Genomic DNA, 22705 nt, shown 5'->3' on the forward strand with positions numbered 1-22705 from the left:
TCATTCAAATCTTGATTCAAATGAACAGCAAGGCGTTCTGAGTGATCATCAGGGAGATCTGAATGTGGACTGAGTGATATTAAGGAATTATTGTTAATTTTCTTTGGCTGTGATATGGTATTGTGGCTCAGTTTTCTTAATGAGTCTTTACCGTTTAGGGATATATATGAAAATATTTACAGATGATGAAATGCAATGTCTGGATTTCCTTCAAAATAATCTGAGCGGGAGGGGGGGGGTTAGGGGGATGGGTGGAAGAAATGAGATTGACCAAGAGTTGTGTTGTTGAAACTGGGTGAGAGTTCCATGGGATTTCATTACATTATTCTCTCCTTTTTTATGTATATTTGGAAGTTTTCATAATAATGAAAAGTTTTTTTTAAATGAAAGGATCCAAAGATGAAGGAGAGTCTAAATTCTTATAATTTCTGTAATCTTAGTAGAGGAAGACTTTTCTCATCCTGACACCAAAGATAGAAAACATAATGACAGATTAGCTACATAAAGATATAAAATTTAGTAGATTCAAACCATTATCCTTCATAATGAAAGGCATTTGCCAGACGTGACAGAAAAACAGATTAATACCTTAGTAATAAAAAAAAAAAACACAAAAAAAATCCTCCTTCAAGTCAGTCAGTGAGGCAGGAAAAAAAAAACAAACTACCACCCCTATTTTAAAAACTAGCAAAATATCTGTCCAGATGATTCCCCAAAGAAAAGGAACTAATGTAGAATTGCCAGATACAGTATAGGATACCCAGTTAAATTGAAATTTCAGATAAATAACCAATAATTTCAGATAAATAACCAATAATTTCTTATTTGGGCCATACTGATACGAAAACATGATTTGTTGCTCATCTAAATTCGAATGTATGCAGTTGGCATTGTTTTACGTTACATCATTCACAATTTACATTATTTAATGACATTATTCAAATTTACACAATTTACAATTTAGGCAATCCTACATTAGTATTTTTATTTGCCAACTCTGGCAACCCTAATGGCTCATAAATTTAAGAACATGATCGACCTCATCCCTAATTATCCAGGGAGAGCGAGGCAGAGAGGAACACAGGCACCATAAGGCAGAGGCCAGAAAAAGAACTGTGCCTGCACTCGGCCAAGCCGAGGGGAAGCATGGCCTCAGGGCCTCAGGAAGGCAGGGAGGTGGCCAGCACTCGCAGAGAAGGTCACAAGTGTGGCTGAATGTCCCTGAGCATGTTTTTCTGGGAAAAAGAAAATCAGCAATGGAACAGAGGACCCCTTACAGAAGCATCATCACTTTTATTATTTCCTCTTAAAACTTAGTTGTGATCAATCCAAATGCATTTTTATTTTTATGGAAAACTTTATGATGTATTATATAACACATACAAAAAGGAACTTAAGGGCCGGCCTAGTGGCGCATTGGTTAAGAGCTGGCTTGGGATGCTAGAGGGCCCCGGTTCGGATCCCACATGTGAAGGCCAGTGACACTGCCCTCTACAGCTAAGATGCTAAACAACAGCTCAACCTGGAGCTGGGCTGTGAGTCGCCAGCGATTGCAGGTGGGTTGCCATGGGCTACCATATGTAGCTAGCAGCCAGCATGAGTGGCCAGCAGCCGCAGTGAGCGGCCGTCCAGAAGCCGGCGACTGATCTGCCTCGCCCGGGAAGAGCACAATGTTGGTGCCAACTTGGGCCAGTGAAGCAACGTCCTCCACAACTAGATTGAAGAACAAAACGATAGCAACTTGTCTGTTCCCCTTTCCCCAATTCCCCAATAAAAATCTTTTTTAAAAAAAGGAACTTAAAAGTCCATGTACTCACCTCCCATTTGAAAAACATAAAACATTACCCACGTGTTTCCCTCCTTCCTGCCCTCACACCCTAGGTATCCACTAATCTGAGCTTCAAAATTATCACTGCCCTTAGTTTTCTCATACATTTTTGACATATGTATGTATCCCTAAACAATATATAGTTTTTGCATGCTTTCAATCTTAATATAAACAACAGCATAATATATGTATTCTTCTATAATTTATCTTTTTTGATCTGTATTTTGATTATGAAATTGATCCATCATAATGAATTTTAAATTTAAATAATAATAGTTTTAGATTAGTCATTTTCAGTGTTGTGCAGTATTCTATTATTTGGATATACCATAATTTATATTTCTAGTCTCCTGTTGATGGGCATTTAGTTGGTTTCCAATTTTTTATTACTAGCAAAACATGCTGCTGTGAACATCCTTAAACATGTCTCTTGTATATATTTAACTGTGCTTTTTTAGGATATATACTAGAGTGGAATTACAAAGCCAGAGTATGTACAACTTCAACTGTAATTCTACAAAGTGATCATACTAATTTATATTCCCACCAGCAGCAATAAATACATTTTTTTACAGTTATATCCTGCTGAGATTGAAAACTCTAAATTGAAAACTCTCCTTTAAAGCAGGCTGAGTTCAAAGCATGCTGGAAATAAATAAAGGATCTGGTACTAAAAGTTACTAACCCTAAAAATCAGCTCAACATGAGCACAGGTCTGGGGCTTTTTAAAAAAAAGATTATGCATGTTTTAGCCTTTATTACTTTCTTCTAAGACTAAAAGATGCTCATTATAAACAAAATTATTGTAATAATTACTAAGACACATGTCCTAGAAATGGAACACCACCATGATAACCACCATTGACAGTGTGACATATAATCCACCCAATTTTTCTATACAATAACCAACTTTATTTTTTTTTACACAAAGGGGATTTTACTTGTATAGTATAACTGGTTTGCAAATTGCTTCCTTTTACTGTTCAGTATTTCTTTACAAGGAAAGAAACAATCTACATTCATCCAAAATTCCGTTATTCAATAAACATTTATTTACTAAGCACTTGTACTTGGGAAGGACAGAAATTGAATGTTCAACTTTAGGAGATAATCAGACATTATCAAAATGTTTTCCATTTGATTGAACGTCCTAGAGTTTCTATAAAGAAAATCAAACTCCACTATTAAGAGACTCCCACTCTAACAGGAAAGGAATGAGAAGATATAGGTCATAATAATGGCTCCTGCTTATCAAGCACCTTCTATGAGCCAGGCACTGTATTAGACCCTTAATGAATGTGGTAGACAGAATAATGGCCCCCACTGATGCCCATGTCCTAATCCTAATATTCCTGTGTTACCCGACAAGGAGGAATTAAGGTTGCTGGTGGAATTACGGCTGCTCATCAGCTAACCTTCAAATAACTGGAGACCAGCCTGGACTCTCAAAGTGGGTGCAATGTAACCCACTGCAAGGGTCCTTAAATGAGGAGAAGGGAAGCAGAAGAGTCAGAACCATAGAAATGCAACATGAAAAAGACTGAGCCAGTTATTGCTGGCTTTGAAGATGGAAAGGAGCTACGAGCCCAAGAATGCAGGCAGTTTCTACAAACTGGAAATGGCAAGAAAACAGATTCTCCTCTAAGAGCTCAGCTTTGCTGATTTTTTAACCAGTTGAGACCTGCCCATTGAAAACTCTCCTTTAATGTGTGCTGTTTAAGCCACTAAGCTTGTGGTATTTGTTACAACAGAAATAGGAATAAGAAGCTAAGACACCCCACTTCATTCTTCCCACTACTTTAGAATGTAGATGCTGAGAACGCCATTGGACAAATCAGAGATGGAGGACCGAAGAGGTAAAATTATTATATTATCCCAGGTTCACGGTGGCAGAGCCAGACTCACCTTGGATCTGTGTACCGCCAAAGCCTGTGTTAAGGCTGCCCCACTACCTTCCCTCGGATGGTCAGCTGGATCGCAGGGAAGATAGGGACATGCTGCTCCAGGAGTAAGCAAGGTACAGGGGGCTGAACTCGGCCTGCAGCAAGGCTGGGAGGGCTCTGTGGAGCCATTTGAACCTTTCAAATGAAGGGCAGGATTTTGACAGACACAGGTGGGGAAGGGAAGGAGAGGTCAGGAAATGTAACATGGTTCAGGCAGTGGAAGTCTGGGGCATGTGGGGATATCCAGGGGGAAGCAAGGCTGGGCACGTTAGTTAGAGATCAGCACTGTCCAGTAAGTTAGCCATTAGCCACATGTGGCTATTAACATCTAAATTTAAATTAATTAAAATCAAATTAAATTAAAACTTCAGTTCCTCAGTTGTATTAAACACATTTAACACTTCATTAGTCACATGTCTAATATTGGACCATACAGATATAGAACATTTCCATCCTGGCAACAAGGTCTATTGGCAGTTGTTCTTTTTGAGCAGGTTAGTGGTGCTGTGTACCTGAAGGAGTGACTCATGTCCCTTCATAACACTCTCCACCTCACCTGACTTACTATCTACTTTTGTGTCCTTTCCCCGGGGGCTTTGCAGAATTTTTCAAGAATAGATGCACAATAAACATCCACAAAAAAATATTTAAAACTCCCAGCACTGACCTAAAGATGCTTTTCTAATCCTAAAAAGGAACCATCCTGAGAAGAGGGTCCAGTTTTTCTCCACTGACAATACTTTAAAAAAACAACAAAACCATTTAACCTTTATCGTACATATAAGTAGTTATTGTTATCAGATCAACACTGGAGTGTGAAATGATTTCTAAGGGTGAGGGGCATGTCACTCACATTTGTAGAGTATTTGTCAGGTTTCAAAGCCCCCGACACATTATCTCATGGAACCTCGCTCAGTGCTGGTCCTCCCTGGTGGTAGAAGGGGCTCTACTGAGACCCCAGCTCTCCTGACTGGCCTTCCCTGCTTTGCAGAGACTGCCTCTGGTTCCAAACACAGGAGGCTGAACACCACCAAGGCAACATCCAGGAAGTACACAGAGCTCCACAGCTAACAAGCTTAGAAGTCTGCCACAGGTAAGATTAATTGTGATCTAGCCATAGAGTTTAGAAGATGTCAGTTGCAAAGGGAAACCCAATTAATTGTGATAACGACCAATGTCACTTTGGGGTCTTCACGGGGCTGTTGGGAGTGTTCACGGCGATCCAATCCTCTTACCCGCTGGGCGACTCAGGATTCGCGCAGAGCACATATGTACAATGCTAACCCTGTTTGGCAGGCCTCACAAGCAAGTCCGATCAATTTCTCATCCGCAACTCAACCCTTGTCCTCTCCCAAACAGCTCCACGGTGACAAATGCTGAAGGAGGGGGCCCTCCGCACGGACATCCCCCACCACCCACAGCAATGCCAGGAACTTGGCTGCTTAAACAATAGATCTCTATGTGGTCGGGAGAGAAAGGGTGCCCTGTACCTGCTAAGCAGAACTGTGCCCCCTCCCCCAGCCTCTGCAAAGGGGGGGCAAGGGAGGAGGTGGGAATGAAGATAGGCCTCAAACCAGAAACACGCCTCCCCCTTTCCACCCTGGCAAATAAGGCTTCTGACCCAGGCCTCAGCTAGTGAACTCTTCTACTCTGCAGGGCTGGGTGCTCAGATGTCCAGGGCTGATTCCCCTGAGCAAGGCAGAGGGAAGATTGCCCACCGCCAGCTCAGCTTTACACAAGCCCTTTGGCCAGCTGGTGTAGATATTTATGCCAGGGCCTGGGCCTGCTCTGGGTCTAACTGGCCAAGAATTGAAACAAAAGCCAATCATCACTCCCCAAGGTGGTATTTTAGGTAGGGCCACATGCACATCTGGAAAGGGGGCAGAGGGAGCAGAAGGAGGCAAGAAAGGAGTCCCTACTTAGGGAATTTTTGTTGGCCTGACCTCAAGTGCAAAGTATTAAATTAATCATAACTTTTGGTTCATGACACACTCGACATTGGTCCATGCAGGGTTCACTTTTATTTAATTTTTTATCAGCTATTAGATCTTTACTAATGTACAAATACCTTCAAACCCATCCTCCCCACACACACAAATAGAGTTAAAGCACTAACACTAACTAACCCCATGGTTTTCCCCACCTATCGATCCCCCTGCCTCACCCTAACTTCTCCCTAAATCCTGTGTGCACATCACCTTGTTTTTTCTTTTTACATAGTTTTATTGCAGCTATATATATTCCTAAAAGTTTTTTTCTTTAACTATTCATACGTGTATAAAAGCTGTTGTGCTGTATCTTTTGGTGCATTTCTTTTACTTAAGGTCATATTAACAAGGTTTGTCCATATATTTACAAGTCACTGTCGTTCATTTGTTTTGACTGGGTTTAATTCTCCACTGTGTGAGTACATCTCAATTTATTCATCTGCCCACCAACTGATGGGCATTGGGGCTTTTTCCAGCCTCATGGTATTGTGAACACAGTTACATATGTCTCCTTCTGGACATGAGTTTCTCTTGGGCATATATACCTGGAAGTGGAATCGCTGGGCCATGGAAAATTGAATGTTCAACTTTAGGAGGTAATCAGACAATATCAAAATGTTTTCCATTTGATTGAATGTCCTAGAGTTTCTAAGATAATTGTTTCCTCTTCCTGCCCTCCTCAATGTTGTTCCTTTAAATTTCATATGTCAGCTGTATCAAAATGTTCAAACCAAGTTCTTGGCCAAATACCTAAGTAGCATCTCAGTTAAATCACCCACGTGGAAAAGAAGGCTTCTTTTTAGGCACACAGGTAATAAGGGCATCTATGCAGACACAAGGACCCACCCTGGTCCAGATACTGAGGCAGGCTAATCAAATGCAAGGTAACTGTCTAGAAGCTGCTTTACATTTGATAAATGCAAGGTTAGAAAAAAAAATTTAGGGGAGAGCTAAAACCTGTTTCCCATCCAAGTTTGCTTGCTCAGTCTCTCCTCCCTGAAACCTCGTATAACCAACATACATACTTATTTTTAAACAAAGAACGAAATCCTAAAAATGAGTTAAAAAATCATTTGTAATTAACCAATTTCAGGTTTAAATGAGAGCAGGGCATCCAGCTTGGAAAACACTGTACAGTTCAATTTATTTCAATAAATATTTATAGAATGCTTTGCAGTGAGACCCATAAGATCTCTATTCTGCCCTCAAGGGTTTTTGAGCTTGTTCATTTAACAGGACAGGATTGTGCACAGAGTGCCAAAGGGGCCAGTTAGTGCTAAGACGATGACGATGCTGCCCTGTTTCAAGATGCTCACTGCAGAAGGATTAGCAAAAGTTAGAACACAAGTGAATCAGATATAGAAGTTGTTCGAAGGTGAGAGTGATCAATTCTAACCGATAGGGTGTTCTGCATGAAACTTCCTAGAGAGTGATGCTGGAGCTGGGTTTTGCAGGATGAACCAAGTAAGTGACAGGAGAGAGACAAATAAAGTATAAATCTGAAACAATTAAAAAATCAAATTTCTTCATCAGACTTCTTGACCTTCCCATTTCTCCTATTTCCCAAATTTCTTAAACTCCTTCCTGCCTACGGTCCTGCTAAAGCACCAAAAAAAAGTGGTACTCGTGGATCACAGTGAAACACACATTATCAGCATTTATTTGTTCATTCCACAAACAGCACCGAAGTCAATCCCCTGTGCTGAGCTCTGGGGATACACCAACGGACAAGACGGGCACAGTTCCCACCCTCACCTACCTCCTGGTCCGGATCCTTCGAGAGCAGACAGAGGATTAGACAAAGACAGGCAGTTGGTTTAGCTTGACCATCCGCCAGACTCCATCAGCCCAGGAAAGCCCCTCCCCCATCCCATCCTACCCCTGAAAACATTTTTAGTAAATTGTACAGGATTAAAGAAGTGGCTGTCTCCTTGGTAATTAAAAGGATCCTGACCAGTGTCCCAGGTAGCCATGCAGCTGCTGAGAGCTGAGAGACTAAAAACTCAGGTGCTTCCTACATAATAGCCTCCAATCTGATACTTGATCACTGCTGGTTTCCAGAGTCAAACAAATGTCAGGAATTTTATGAAGGCAGGAAGCAAATAAGGGGGCAAGGATTGGGGTCTAGGCCTCAGGGGAGCTCAATTAGTGAGCCAGATAAAGTTAAACTGAAAGGGCATGCTCTCAGTTTCCTAGAAAGCCAGCTGGAAAAGATGCCAATCCTTAAGCCTCTGTCACTCAAAAGATTAACAGAAGAGACCCAGGGGTGCCCAAGGGAATACTGCAACAAGCCAGATGTTTCTGCTCCTCCTATGACACTGCCACTCAACACCAGAGCCACACTTCAGAGGCCACCAAGAAGCCACAGAAGAGAGCTAGAGTCTTTTGGGACAGGTGGGAACTCAAAGACCCTTTAGTGAGACAGACACCCCAAAATAGTATTAACTCTTTCTGACAAACTCGCCTGTGCATCTGAGTTCAGTATTTTCTCATTGAGCCATCTCTTCCTTTAATAGCAGCGGCATCCGAGGTTGGACGAACATTCCCTACAGCTGCTTGGTGGTGTGGCAAGCACACAACCTGTAAATCCATATAAACTGGGATTTGGCTCCCAGAGCTGCATATGCACCATGAGTGTCATGCAAGCTGTTTAGCCTCCCTGAATTTCACTTGCAAAATATTCTTATGAGCATAAACAATCCTGGAAATGCCTAACCCACGTGTTCATAAATGGTAGCCTTACTGTTGCCTATAAAAACATTCAGGTAACCACATGCTCAAAACAGCAGCTTCCCCTGGGTACTTTCTAAACACACACACATGCACACACACACACACGTGTGTGTGTGCATGTGTGTGTGTGTGTGTGTGTGTGTGTGTGAGAGAGAGAGAGAGAGAGAGGAGAGAGAGAGAGAGAGAGAGAGAGAGAGAGAGAGAGAGAGGTTGCAGCTGGGGCACATACAAACCTATTTACAGACTTACAGTTCCTGTGTATGTTCTATCACTTCTATCAAATTTAAAAAAAACTAAAGAAGCTGAAGGGAGACTTAACCAATGCCCCTATTTTCCCGTGAAGTCCCTAGCTTTCCCCTAAAAGTTGCTTCCTCCAATTTCAGGCAAGGCAGGGAAGGAGAGCCATATGGCTTGAGAAGCTAAACCTGCCCAGCAGCAAACAAGCCCCCCACCATTTGTCTCCGGGCCTCTCATGTGGGCGGGCATCCAGATTTCAGTTGGGGTGCTCTGTTCTGCGTCTCTGTCTTGGCTGTTCCTAATTATTGGAGAGAACACCATGGCTCTCTTGACCTCAGAGTTTAAGAGCTGTGAGTCCTAATATCAAACCAAGCAGCTTCATTTAAAAGGCATCCTCATCTGCATCCATAAAAGTCACTCCCGGAGCCCTTACTTGCCCCAGCTTTGAGAATGCCTGCTGTCGAGGATTTATGACACTCCCTGGATCTAATCTGCCGCACTTTAACTGCTGCTGTTGCACATCTGGTCATAAAAGCAAGGGCCGGCCCAACACGGGGACAAACACTTTTCTTTCCTAAGTGGCTGCAAATCTGATCTCACAGTGATAGCTGGGCTCGGATATAATCAGCCAGCATCTGGGCAGTCATTAAGGCTCGTCAAACTTTGCAAGGCTTTTGCTCCACACACGACAGCTATAAAAATGATTCTCATATAGCAAGCGCTATGAATAAAGAACCTGCAATCTGAACAGGTGGTCATGAGGCGAGGCCCAAGGATATCCAGGAAAGCACACGTTGGTGAAGCAGCCGACCTTGTTTTTACAAAGATTCTAGCTACTTCCATGGACTCTCACCATGCCGGTGAGGCAAGCAGCTACCCTGAGAGGCGACTGCCCTGACATAAGCTAACTCTTGGCCAGAGATTGTCTGGATAAGTTCGGTCAGATGAACAACAAGGTGGTTTAACAGAAAAATGTTTAAGGCAGTGGAATCCTTCATTAGATCAATTGTGGGGGGTCGGGGGAGCAATAATCTAGACCAGAAATGAACAAAATGCCGTGGGTTCCAGGAGTTTTACAATGCCCTGGACAGCCTATCCTGTGTACAGAATTGGCACGTTTTATATCGTTCAGAAACTCCAATCAGACCAAGGTTCAACAAATAACCCAAGCTCCCAGCCCCGAACCCAGGGGAAGAGACCCTTGCACACTGCGCAGCTCCTCTCCACCACCTCTTCACAGCCCCCCACATCTACCCCTCCTCCAGGGCTGTGCGCAGCAGGAAAGAGCATTAAAATTATCTGCTGTGGGTTTTACGAGCAGCGATCGCTTTTTAAAACAACAACAACACAAGGTCCTTGTGTGGCTCTCGGGTAACCTAAAACTCTGGAGGCAGAGCTGCCCCCCCCCCCCGCCGCCTGCCAAGAACGCCAGCGCTCCGAGAGCGGGTGCAGTCTGAGACCACAGGGCAGCCCTACTTGAGCGGAGAGCTAGCCTCTCTGGGACTCAGGAGGCACCTCTAAGGGTCTTGGAGCAAAACGCCCTGGGAGAAAACATTGGGGGGAAAAACCACCAGTGACAGTTCGGGGGGATAAGAGAGTAGGCACGAGTCGGTGCTGCAAGAAAGGATTAAGGGTGGGGGAAAGACAATGGTCGAAATTTTTATTTCAGTAACTTCTCCAAGAAGCCGGCAGGGGACTTGTTAATAGGTGAAGGGGGGGGGACAAGGTTTGACACCTCCCTTTCCTTCCCCCCACCCCCAGCCCCCAAGGATGTGTGCGAGCGACCTCGGTCTCCCTCTGCAGGTGGGCGCGTGGCAGGGGGCGCACTTACCCGGGGGCCCGTGGTGCGGTGGCCGCGAGCCGGGGACAGCTGCACCAACATGAGCAGCAAGTGGGGCGTGAGCAGGCGGGCGCAGTGCGCGGGCAGCATGGTGCCAGCGGGCTGCGGGCCGGGCTAGCGGGCTCTGCGGGGCGCACAGCTGCGCCTGCCTCGCTGCCTTCCTTCCCTCCCGGGCGCTGGCGGCGGCGGCGGCGGCGGCGGCGGCGGCGGGCGGCGGGCAACGGAGGTGCGGCGCGGGCTGGCGGAGGCTGCGGGCAGAGCGCACGGTCATGAACCGCGAAGGAGGGAGCTGGAGTGCGAGCGTGTGCTCTGCGCGCGGCACTCACTCGGCTCGGCCAGGCCGCGGCGGCAGCAGGTTGGATGCCAGAGCCCGGGCCATGGGAATTCCCGTTATAAACCCCCAGGAGGGGCGGGGCGGAGCCTGGCGGTCCTGATTGACGGGACGAGAGGCCCGTAGCAGCCGCCCTCTGGCAGGTGAAAGCCAATGGGAGAGAGGAAAGAGGGGCGGCTCGCGATCAACCCCACTGAGGAGCGACACACGGTTACTCCACAGCAATGGGCTCCGAGAGAGACTGGGGTCAAGAGGAAACCTAAGAGAGCTCCATTAGCCTTAACCTACCAAAGTGCCCACCCAGCTAATAATTCCTTAAACATGTATAGGTTTCAGCTCGAGTACATGAGTTGTCGCAACAGCCCAATTAAATAAGCAGGGAAAATACTCACAGCCCCATTTTTAAGATGAGGGTGCTAGGACGCAGAGGCGCTAAGAAATCTTCTTCCCGCTGCATCAACACCAGGAAGAACTGGAAAGTCGCCAGATGAGCTGCACAGAGCAGGCTGTGACCAGCGTTGGGGGTGGGGAGCTTCTTTCAAAGAAGCTTCCAGAGGGTGATAACCCAAGTCCTGCAGCGGTTGCCCCAGGAGAAGTGTCGAGGAAACAAAGTGAAGCACTGCTAGGCATCTGCCTGCTGGGGGTGGGGGTGCCTGTGGGTGAGGGGTAATGCCCACTGTGGCCTATAGTAGATCTGGAATTAGAACCCAGGCTTCTGGCTCCCTGCCTTGAACTGTAGGTCCAAGGGGCAGCCTTTGTGTGGCCTAGGAGCCCTGGGAGGGGGGGGTTAGAGGGGCCCTGGTCGCCTAGCGGGGGAGAGGGAAGAGAAAGCATCCATGGGAAAGATAGTGTATGAGTATAAAGACCCTAGAAGTGGCTCAGAGGAAGGAGGGAAGACCTCTCCTGGATGCCCTACCCACTTGGAGATGACAGCACAGCAAGGGATCCAGTCAGGTGTTGGAGGGCTCTGCCCAGGGTGGTCCCCAGAAGACCATCTTGCAAATGATCACAGCCACATCACACCAGCTCCACAACCAGAGCAAGGTGGTCTACTGCATCCACCCAAGAGAACCACAGTTTCTCTTCTTACGTGGAGTACAACTCCTTAGAGTTTACTTCCATGAGTGTGGACCACTCACTTCAGGAGGAAGAATTCTTTTCTCCAGCCAGATTGGAAGTAGCACCAGCACTTAACTCCTCCTCCCTGTCTGGGCTTGAGAGGTGCTGACAAAGGTTAGCACTGCTCCCTTATGACTTCTCTCCTGGGTTGTATGGACAAGCTTCCCACCCAACTCCTGCATTCAGTTTTGCCCACTCCCCTTGCCTTCCCCATCCAGCCTCTACCCTGCAGGCAGTCATTCTTCCAAAGAGCAAACCTGAATCCACCACTCCCTGTTTAAAATGCTTCAAACCTCCCCAGCGCCTTGAGATTAAAAAGCCCAGACTGGGTGCTGGAACACTAACAAAGCACTTGTGGTTCTCCAAACAAAAAATGAAGACCACCTCTAAGAGAACTGCCTAGCTTCCTTGGCTTGGAAATAGTGCAGTGGCCAGAGTGCTCTCTGAGCCAGGCAGGATGGGTTCAAATCCTGGGTCTGCCACCTAGTGGTATAACCTTGCACAAGACACTTTACTTGTGTGGGGTCCAGTTTTCCCCTCTGTAAAATGGAAAAACCATCCACCTCATGAGTTGTTGTCCATACTAAAAGAGATGAAGTATACAAAGCCCTTAGAATGGTTGGTTAGCTTAGAAATATTACCATCTGACATACAAAGAGGACAGAACAAATGCCTCATCTCATTTTATCCTCAGAATGGTCCTGTGGAGTAGATAGATCCAACTTCACAGAAAGGTAAATGGTTACTCCATGAGATTGTGACTTGCCAGGCCTCATTTGGCTGGTAAATGACATCCAAGATTCAAGCCCAGGTTTTCAGAGTCTAATTCTGCTTCTGTCATGTGATGGCTGTGATGTTTCATCTCAAATGCCATAGGCTTAGACGTTCCCTGTGTGCTCATAGGGAATTTCTTCAGTGGCTTGCAAAAGGAAATGAGACTTCTGACTTCATTGAACTTCAGGGGAAGAGCGTGGAAACAGCAAGGGTCAGCCCTTCCTGAAAACAGCCCTTGTGATCTGCATCCTGGGGATATGCCCAGCTGGACTTGTGACACTTGTCCGGTAATACCGTCTCATGCAGCACTTACATCAATTCCCATGTGCCCACCTAAGTGTTTACCCATCAAAGGCTCGGCAGGATGGAAATGTTACCATCAGGCTCAGCAGCCTGACAGGTTTGTCCTGAATCTACCACCTGGTCATATGCACCCCATCAAGCTGGTCCACTTCTTTCTGTTGCTGGAATTATTGAGAAATCTGTTGGAGTAAGTAAATATGCTTGAGATGGCCCCCAAGTATCTGGCAGCACCAAATGCCCAGGGAAAAGGCACTGCAGTAGTCCTTTCCATCCATAACACCACATGCTGCTTTCAAGCCAGAAAGCTTATTTCCAAGTGTATGCTGGTCCAAAAGTCTACATTATTCTGGATTTCAACCATGTAGTTTAGTTTAAAATATGAGCAACTGCTTTCCAGTTACTTTGCTAAGCAAGTATTTTCTTTCCCTCTGGTTGGCATGTGGGGCCTGTCGTAACCATGACCATCATTCAAATGATGCATTTTCTTCTCCCAGCTCCTCCCAAGCCCAGAAAAGGTTAAAAATTCCAGAGAACTATTAGTCCCAAACAGTGTCTCTCTGCCAGGCTCAGTCTTCTGATCCAAGCAAAGAGTGAAATTGACAAGTTCCTTCTTTCCCTGGAGACCAGGCTTATCGTCCAAAAATAAATCTCGCTATCCTGGCATCTGGTCTGTCCAGTTTCAGCCATACTCCTGGTCCTGTGAGACTTCTATCTGCAAGGAGATATTTCAGTAGAAGAAATATAATACTTCATATCCAATATTGAGGCCTGAGAGCCTCAAATATTTAGTACTAGCTAGGAACGCCGTTTCAAATATATTTGTGTTTTATATAATCCAGAGGCTTGCCTTCTCTCATTCAAAATAGAACCTTTCCATTCATTTTAGTAAGCACTTTGAAGCATTTCTTTCTGTGCCCAGCACAATGCTTGTCATTATGAGAAATCTTTGGGTGCACACCCTGTCCTCTGAGAGGTTACAATCTAAGACACAGAGCAGACAAATACCTGGAGACCATATTTAAGAGCAAAGTCTGCAAGGCATGTTTGGGACTTAGAAAGCAGGGACCCACTTATAGACCTAATGGGCATAGAAGATCTCATGAAGAAGGTAGATCTTAAATGGAGTGTTGTAGAAAAGTGCTTCTACAATATAAATATACCTTGATTTATGTTTGGTTCACTTGTGACGACAGTAGCAACAGAAAAAGATGAGTTGGGTCTGAGGTCCAAGACTCATTTCAAATACATTGCTGAGCTCAGAAGCCTGGGTTCTGTTTCTGGATTTGTGACTAACTTGCGGTAACACTTAGCATCAGGCTGAGGTAGGTATTATTAGTCCCATTACGCAGATGAGATTGACCTACAGAAGTTAACTTTACTAAGGTCAGTCCCTAAATTTTAAATATAGATGACAATTCATAAATAAATAAATAAATAAATAAAGTGATGGATGTGTTAACTCAATGGTGGAATCATTTCATAATGTAGACATATGTCATATCATCATGTTGTACACCTTAAATATCTCACAATTTTGTTTGTCAATTACACCTCAATAAAACTGAAAAAAAAATATGCATAACAAAAATAATTAGGGTGACTTAAACAATTTAGAAGCTTATTTCTCTCTTTTGTACACAAACTCCTTTCAAAATCTAGGGTAGATCCCTGTAACCCAGACTCCTAGTATCACTCTGTCATTCTTAATAAACAATTTCTACCTCATGGTCCAAGATGGCTGCTCAAGCTCTAGCCATCACATCTGTTTTCCAGTCAACAGGGGGGAAAAGAGTAAAAGAAGAACATGCCTCTTTCTTTAAAGACACTTCCCAGAAGTCACATTTCATTTTACCCATTGACTAGAATGTAGTCATACAACCACAAATAACCACAAAGTAGGCTGAAAAACAGGTAGTCTTAGCACAAGGTGGCAAAAGGTATCCAACTAAACACTCAGGGTTTATGTTACTAAGGAAGAATATAACTAGCAGTAGGGGCTGTCATCATTATGATACCTTGACTTGACAAACAAAAGAACCATGGATAATGCAGTGGAGTCCGGAGTGTTCAGTTGTGGCTTCCCTCTAGCTCTGCATGTCCAGCTCCCTCATACTCAAAAGTATCAATGGCCTTAACTTTAAATGCACTGAATAACCTGAGTGTGAATGTTGAAAATAAAATCAAGATAAAGGTCTACATCAATCAAGTATTTGAGGATGTCTTCTCTGGCCCCCTCAACACCCCCCCCCAGTGCAGCTCATCAGACTAAGATTGTTAACAAACATGACAGTTACCTATGACCACCAGCACATGCTTGTTACATGGCAGACCTTTTCCAAGTGTTGCTTACAGAAAATGGAAGCACCAAGGTTCAAGTTTTGAAACTGCATTTGAATTTGTCTGAAAATCCAGCCATGACAGAAGGACTACTTGGTGGTGCCCACGCGGATTCATCATTCCTTGCCCTTTATGATGGCCACGTGGCAAAGGAGGTTCTGCTTCGAGTTCTTATTTCACTATTTCAGAATATAAATAACTGCCTCAAAAATGAAGGCAATTTAGCTATTCAGCCTACTTGCACTAAAGGTTCACTGTTTTTCCTGTTATATGGGGAAGACTGTGCCCACAAAATGAGAGCTTCAGTTAATCACGATGATGTGGACGTGAAGGAAAAGGTAACAATAATACCAAAATTCTAACTGGTTGGTCATATTTTTCCAAAAAGTAATGCAGTCTGGAAGTAATGCACAGAAACTTATTTTTCATCTTCCTTACAAAGGGATTCTTTCAGCTGCTGAATTTACACAGTAAATATCACGTTTCATCATTTACACAGCTATAACTTGCCATGGTCTTCTGGTTTATTTTGGACCATTTTATTGACACCAAATGAATATAACAGCTTGTTCTGAAACATTTATTTTTTTTTTATTTTACTATTTGCTGAGATACTTCGAATATTTGCTCTATATGAAGTGATAGTGACCTTTTTATGTGTAAACTACCCTTCTGTTTGCTGTGATTGAGAGCAATCGTTGATTAATTAGTTGTTTCAGAACTGCCATAGGAATGACTTTGTTCTTTTAGTAGCAATGAGATCCTGAGTTCTCAAGTCCACCTGCCAGCCTGGCCATCCTGCTTTCAAAAGTCTGTTCTCATCATTAGAATCTAGTGTACTCCATGAAAATTGTAAACTTTTAGGAGAAATGTTTCCTAGTACTCACCCACCCCCATTCAATGTGCCAGTATGGAAAGACGCTGGGTATAAAAGACTGAGATCAATCAAAATGTCCATCTATAGGCAATTGGTTAAATCGATTATCTAGTCTTAAAAGAATGAAACAATTCTGAATGTGCTAATGTGGAAAGACACCATGAAATATGGGTGTGTGTTTTATATGAAAAATATTTATGCTTATTTATAAATAGAACACTTTTTTTTTGAAGATTTTTATTGGGGAATTGGGGGGATGGGAACAGTGCTGGGGAATTGGGGGAAGGAGAACAGACAAGTTGCTGTCGTTTTGTTCTTCAGTCTAGTTGTGGAGGACGTTGCTGCACTGGCCCAAGTTAGCATCATCATTGCGCTCTTCTCGGTGAGGCACATCAGTCGCTGGCCTCTGGAAGGCCACTCACAGTGGCTTGAGGGCCGCTCACGCTGTCTGCTGGCTACACACATTAGCCCATGGCAACCCACTGCCACAGGGGCTGCAGCCTACGCCGTCACCGGCAACTCACAGCAGCCCAGCTCCAGGTTGAGCTGTTGTTCAGCATCTTAGCTGTGGAGGGCAGTGTCACTGGCCCTCATATGTGGGATCCGAACCGGGGCCCTCTGGCATCCCAAGCCAGTTCTTAACCATGGCGCCACTCAGCTGGCCCAAAATAGAACACTTCTTAAATGATACCCATGCTCCTGGTAGTGGGACTGGGTAGTGAGGAAATGATTTTTCTATGTACACCTTCGTCTATTGTTTGAAGTTTTTACTATGGCATAAATTTTATAATAATTTATTAAATTAAATATATATATATATATGGCCTTAGGGCCAGACCCTCAGACTTTTTTTTTTTGAGATGTAATTGACATGTAAGATTGTATTAGCCCAAGGTGTACAACATAATGCATATATTGAGAAATAATCACCACAATAAGTCTAGTTAACATCTGTCACCTCACATAATTATATATTTTTTCCTTATGATAAGAGCTTTTAAGATCTACTCTCTTAGCAACTTTCAAATATGCAATACAGTACAAGTATTATTAACTATAGTCACCAGGCAGTACATTACATCCCCAGAATTTATTTATTTTTTAACTGGAAATTTGTACCTTTTGACCACGTTCACCCATTTTGCACACCCCTACCCCCCACCTCTGGCAACCACCAATCTGTTTTCTGTATCTATGAGCTCAGTTTTCTTGTTTTGTTTTGTTTTTAGATTCCACGTATCAGTGAGATCATACTATATTTGTCTTTGTCTGATTTATTTCACTTAGCATAATGCACTCAAGGTCTATTCATGTTGCTGCAAATGGCAAGGTGTCCTTATTCTTTATGGCTAAATAATATTTTGTTGTACATGTACCACATTTTCTTTATCCATTCATCTATCCATGGACGCTTAGGTGGTTTCCATAGCTCAGCTATTGTAAATAATGCTGCAATAAACATGGGGTGCAGATAGCTTTTTAAGTTAGTGTTTTCATTTTCTTCAGATAAATAACCAGAAGCAGAATTGCTGGATCACATGGTAGTTCTATTTTTACCCAGACTCTTGATGCCACAAAATCTTCTGGTATTTCCCTTTCTCAGGCACCTTCAAGTGGGAGGAATATACTGGGATGAAACGCAAGCCATGTGGTGCCAGGGTGGTGAGAAAGGAGCCCCCTAAAGAGACCAGCGGTCAGTTATGATCACCAGAAATAATGCACACCTTTGTGAAAATATTCTTGGCAATCTTCTGTATTCATCTGTTTCTCATTCCCTCTCTTTCACCTACAGGGGAATCTCTTTTCTCATGATTACTTTTCTTTGACCTTTTCTTAAAATTAATAATAATAATAGTAATAGTAACTAGGAGGGCTTAGCAAATGCCAAACACACAGACTCTGGCATTTACTCTACAATGTAGGTACCATTATTTTTATTATTTTCCCTTTTTTACTAAGGAAGAAACTGAGACTTTGGGAGGTTACATAACTCACATGACCAGGAACAAGTAGCAGACTCTGAACTTGAACCCAATCTACTTTACACTACGAACAGCTGAACTTCTTGCTCAACACTTTCACTACATGATCGCATATCCTCAGGCCCAGCCTATAAGGTCAGTATTATTAGTCCCATTATGCAAATAAAAAACTGAGGCTTAACCATAAAGGTTAACCTTACCAAGGGCGGTCCTGATATTTTGCATGCACATCAAAAGTTTTGGCGTCCTCTTAAATCTATTAGTTCTAAGAGTCAGAAGCACATGCTATATTTGCATGTGCTATTTTGTATATTACTGAAAGTTAACTCCTATTTTCCATGTGTATGAATTTTCCCCACTCACCGGCTTTATCTTTCATATGCCTGCTTTATTGGTCTGTATTGTTTACACTAGAGCCCATTGGGCAAGGGGCCTTTCCCATGTCTTCAGACCCATAACTACCATGTTTGAGTGCTCCAGAGAAAGCTTTGTTACAAGGACCTTGTGCAGATTAGGGTTTAAGATTTCATTGCAAATTATCACCATTTGGTCCTAATTGATTTGGATTAGGGTCCCAATCAAATTTTACTGCATCTCTACTATGTGCCTAGCACTGCACTAGGCACTGGGTATACAATAAGAAAACAAAGGGACAAGGTGACTGACCTCAAAGAGCATACAGATTAGTGGGAAGACAGACATTAAGCAACCAATATTATCAATAATTAATTCACTGATTACAAGTGTTCACAATACTGCAAAGTTGCTTAAGGTGTTTTGGGAGTTATTTAAAAGGATGCCTAACTCAGTCTGGAGGGTCAGCTTTCCTGAGGATGTGATGTTTAAGCTGGACAAAAAGCAGGGGGAAGCATTCTGGACATGACAAACAGCATGTGCAAAGGCACTGAGGCAGGAAAGAACATGGAACTAAATTTGCAACTAACTGGATCACTCTTATTCCTTTAACTCTCAGTAGCCCAGGAAAAATAGTTATCACCATTAACCATCTGAGTCTGATGGACTCATTTTATGTTTCTATATTTTAATTCATCATGATCTAAAGATTCATAGGCTAATATTTCTCTTACATAATCAATTTCACCACCATCATTTGCTTATATTCTAGAGTGCTACTGCCTCTTTGTATTCATCTTCTGATTTATACAATAAGTGTGAAACCTCTTCCTCTACCTCTCTTTGCCATTATAGGTAGAAAATTAAAAATTCAGAATTTTCAGTTGTATCCAATGAAACTAAAAGCAAACCACAAAGGTGGTATCTCCAGTTTCCTTCTATATCTTCTTGGGAAATGATATCATACTTTAGGCAATGAATTAAGACAATTGGAGGGTGATAAAATACTGATGACTTATTATCTATTGCATCATCCTTCTGGGTACTTCCATCATTCTTCAGTTTTCTTATTATTTAAGTCTTTTTCAGCATAGTGGGATTAACTGATGAATAATGACAAAATAAGTCCTAGGATGACAAAGTAACTGTTTTGAGACATAGAAAAACAAGATCACTAAGACCTCATAATATATCTTACCTTTGTAAAAGGGTTCCAATGTACCCATATCATAATCGAAAGACAGAATGAGTTACGTCGTGTCTTCAAAAACTAAATAAATTTTATCTTTGTGCTTTGGAAGATATCTTAAAAAGAATAAAAGTCAATAAATAGTTACAAAAGTTACAAGTGCTTTAAAAAAATAACTAAAATTGGGTCCAATGGACCCTAGATAATATTAATACAACTGATCTAGTGGGTTTGGGAGAAGTGGCACCACTAACATGACCTGAGGCCGACACTATTCATGTCCCACACACACACCCTTCAGCCCACAAGTTTCCTTGAAGCTTCCCAAACTCACAAGGCCTCATCTTTGTCCCCAAGGGCTTCCTCTGGCTATAGCTCCCCACTCATCCTATGCAGAGGACAAGAAGAACCTGGAAAGTAATACCCCCAGGAGCAACCCTCAACCAACAGAATTAGTGGGTAAATTCCCCAACCTCCTCGCCCCCAACCAAGACAATTTGCAGGTGTGCTGCACAGTCTGTTGGTGAGTTCCCAAAGGATAAGGCCCGAGTTGCCCACAACAGTAACCCTCTCACTGATGAATGTTAGTCGCCTTTGCTCCACTTCCTGTAGCACTCCCCCACTCCCTCACTGTGCTCCCTTGGATCCCTCCAAATAAACTACTTGCACCAAAATTCTTTGCTTTAGAATCTGCCATTGAAAAAAAAGAACCTTCCACTGGGAGAAACTAAACCAAGACACAAGGTGAAACCACATCACAATAAAGCAGCTGCAGCTCCAAAAATCATCAGTAGGCCTGTTCTTGCTCTACCTGGAGGCCTCACCATACCATCCATCCAGAAGGAGAAAAGTGGGCTGATGGAAGCAAGCCAACAAGCAAGGAGACTCGTTAATGATGGGGGACTGCAGTTTAGGAGAAATAATGTTTATAGAGGTCATCACAATAAGGAGCTGTCTAAAACCATCAGAAACGCTTTCTCCATTTGATAAAAAGTTGGACTGTGCTCCCTGAGGGTGGCAGATGGACAGTCTTATCTCCTGTAGAAACAGCCTGGGGCAGGGGACTAGCCCTTGGCTTGGAGATGGAGGAGCTGGATTCCAATCCAGACCCCTCCGCCTTCCATTGCCTTCTCTACCAAATAGGGATAGTCAAGTCTTCACAGAGTTACTGGGAGTGATAAATAAATGAATCCTGAGTTACGATATAATGTTCTGTGTTTTTCATCTCCTTTAGCAAGATAATTTGCCAGCTGCCCTGGGGGGTGTGTAGGCAGGAGCAGAAACTCACCTCAAAGCAGATGGGCCTTATTTTAGAAGTCACTTGAGTCCCCTTTAGTCATGTAAATGAAGGCTCGGTGGGCATCCGTGTCCTGGGAAAAAGTGTATAACCAACCATCTTTTGTGCTGTAAGCAGCTTTGTTCCTTTAGAGGCATTTGGTCCCTGGGGAGAGAGAGGGACCCCCCCAGTGGCAGGCCTGGGGTCTTTCTGGCTCAAAGCCCTCCTGAAGCTATTTGCTCACTGGGAATTACTGTGTGAATGAACTAAGACTGGTGGAAAGCTGGACACTGGGGCTCAGGTCTAAGGGCGAGGCCCCCTCGATTGTGTGTGGCTGGGGGTGGGGAGAAGGCACCATTCCTGGAGGCATTTCAGTGCCTGTAACAGCAGCAAGATCAGAAGATTCAGCCGCGCTCCCGTCACCCCAAAGCTCTGCCTCCCACCTTAAAGGATTCCTTCACCAGCTCAGCTAGTGCACCCCCTCCCTCTGGCTGCCAACAAAGAGACACCGTCACTGTGTTCTTGCCCATGGGCCACCTCACTGCAGGCCATGGACAACAGCACCTGATCTCCCAACCTCCCAAGGCAACATTCTGGAGGTTTGACCGATAGGGATACCTAGATCTCACCCTCTTCACGAGGTTGGTACTGGCCACCCTGACAGCTGGGTCACTCACTGTCATCCATGGAGAGGCATGTGAGGCAGACGGGACTCCTTCCCCAAGTGAAGGTCACAAGCTCCTGCAGAGTGAGGAAGGGGCAGAGAGCCCCTCCCTGGAGTCTTGCATCTATTTCCAGCAGGTGAGGGCTTGTGCGACACAGCCTCAAGCATGCTATCCGTACTGGAAACTACTAACACACCCAGCGGCCTAGCAAACCCCCTCCCCCCACACAGGTCCCATCAGTGTTTAGGATGTTAGTCCTTGCCCTGTATCAGTTTCCTATGCTGCTGTAACAAATTACCACAAACAGTGGCTTAAAACAACCCAAATTCACCATCATACAGTTACAGGGATCAGAAGTCCAGAAGCAGTCTCTGGGCTAAAGTCAAGGTGTCAGAAAGGCGGCATTCCTTCTGGAAGCCCTGGGGAAGTCTGTTTTCTTGCTGTTTTTCTGGCGGCCGCCTGCATTCCCTGGCTTGCTGCCCCAGCCTCCATCTTGAAAGCCAGCAGCATAGCATCCTCCAATCTCTCTCTGACTCTGACCCTCCCCCCTTCCTCTTATGAGGCCCCTTGTGATTACATTGAGCTCACCAAATAATCCAAAATGGTCTATCTCAAAATACTGAATTTAATCACATTTGCAAAGTTCCTTTTGCCATATCAAGCAACAGATTCACAGGTTTCGAGGATTAAGATGTGGACATGTTTAGGGGGAAGGGATTATTAAGCCTATGACATTCTCCCACACCCTGTTTTCCCTTCTGACTCCCTCCCACCTTTTCTTTAACTGAAGGGTCACTAACTCCAGGCCTTCTGTTCATCTCCTCCTACATCCCATCCCTTCATTGGGGGTTTGTCATTGTCAAGGTCTCAGTGCCGACTTGTGCTTTGGTGATTCTCAAACGAATGCCGGCAGCCCCTGTGCCTCATCA

At 44.0% G+C, this 22705-nt stretch overlaps 1 protein-coding gene and 1 pseudogene across 4 annotated transcripts in view; one reads left to right on the plus strand and one right to left on the minus strand.

The window, feature by feature from the left end:
• The window catches only part of SMOC1 (SPARC related modular calcium binding 1), a 151963-nt gene extending 141009 nt beyond the window's left edge, over nt 1-10954 (minus strand). For 3 of the 4 annotated variants that reach the window (XM_019641384.1, XM_019641382.1, XM_019641381.1), the window contains exon 1: nt 10561-10954. In XM_019641384.1, coding sequence (XP_019496929.1) covers nt 10561-10659 — 99 coding nt within the window. In that variant the 5' untranslated portion in view covers nt 10660-10954. The remainder of the gene's footprint in view (nt 1-10560) is intronic. The other variant, XM_019641383.1, reaches the window with a different exon arrangement.
• A 4267-nt stretch (nt 10955-15221) lies between these two features.
• Nucleotides 15222-15795, plus strand: LOC109382041 (armadillo repeat-containing protein 10 pseudogene; annotated as a pseudogene).
• The last annotated feature ends 6910 nt before the right edge of the window (nt 15796-22705 follow it).

The sequence above is a fragment of the Hipposideros armiger genome, unplaced genomic scaffold, assembly GCF_001890085.2.
Source record: "Hipposideros armiger isolate ML-2016 unplaced genomic scaffold, ASM189008v1 scaffold_59, whole genome shotgun sequence".
Taxonomy (NCBI): domain Eukaryota; kingdom Metazoa; phylum Chordata; class Mammalia; order Chiroptera; family Hipposideridae; genus Hipposideros; species Hipposideros armiger.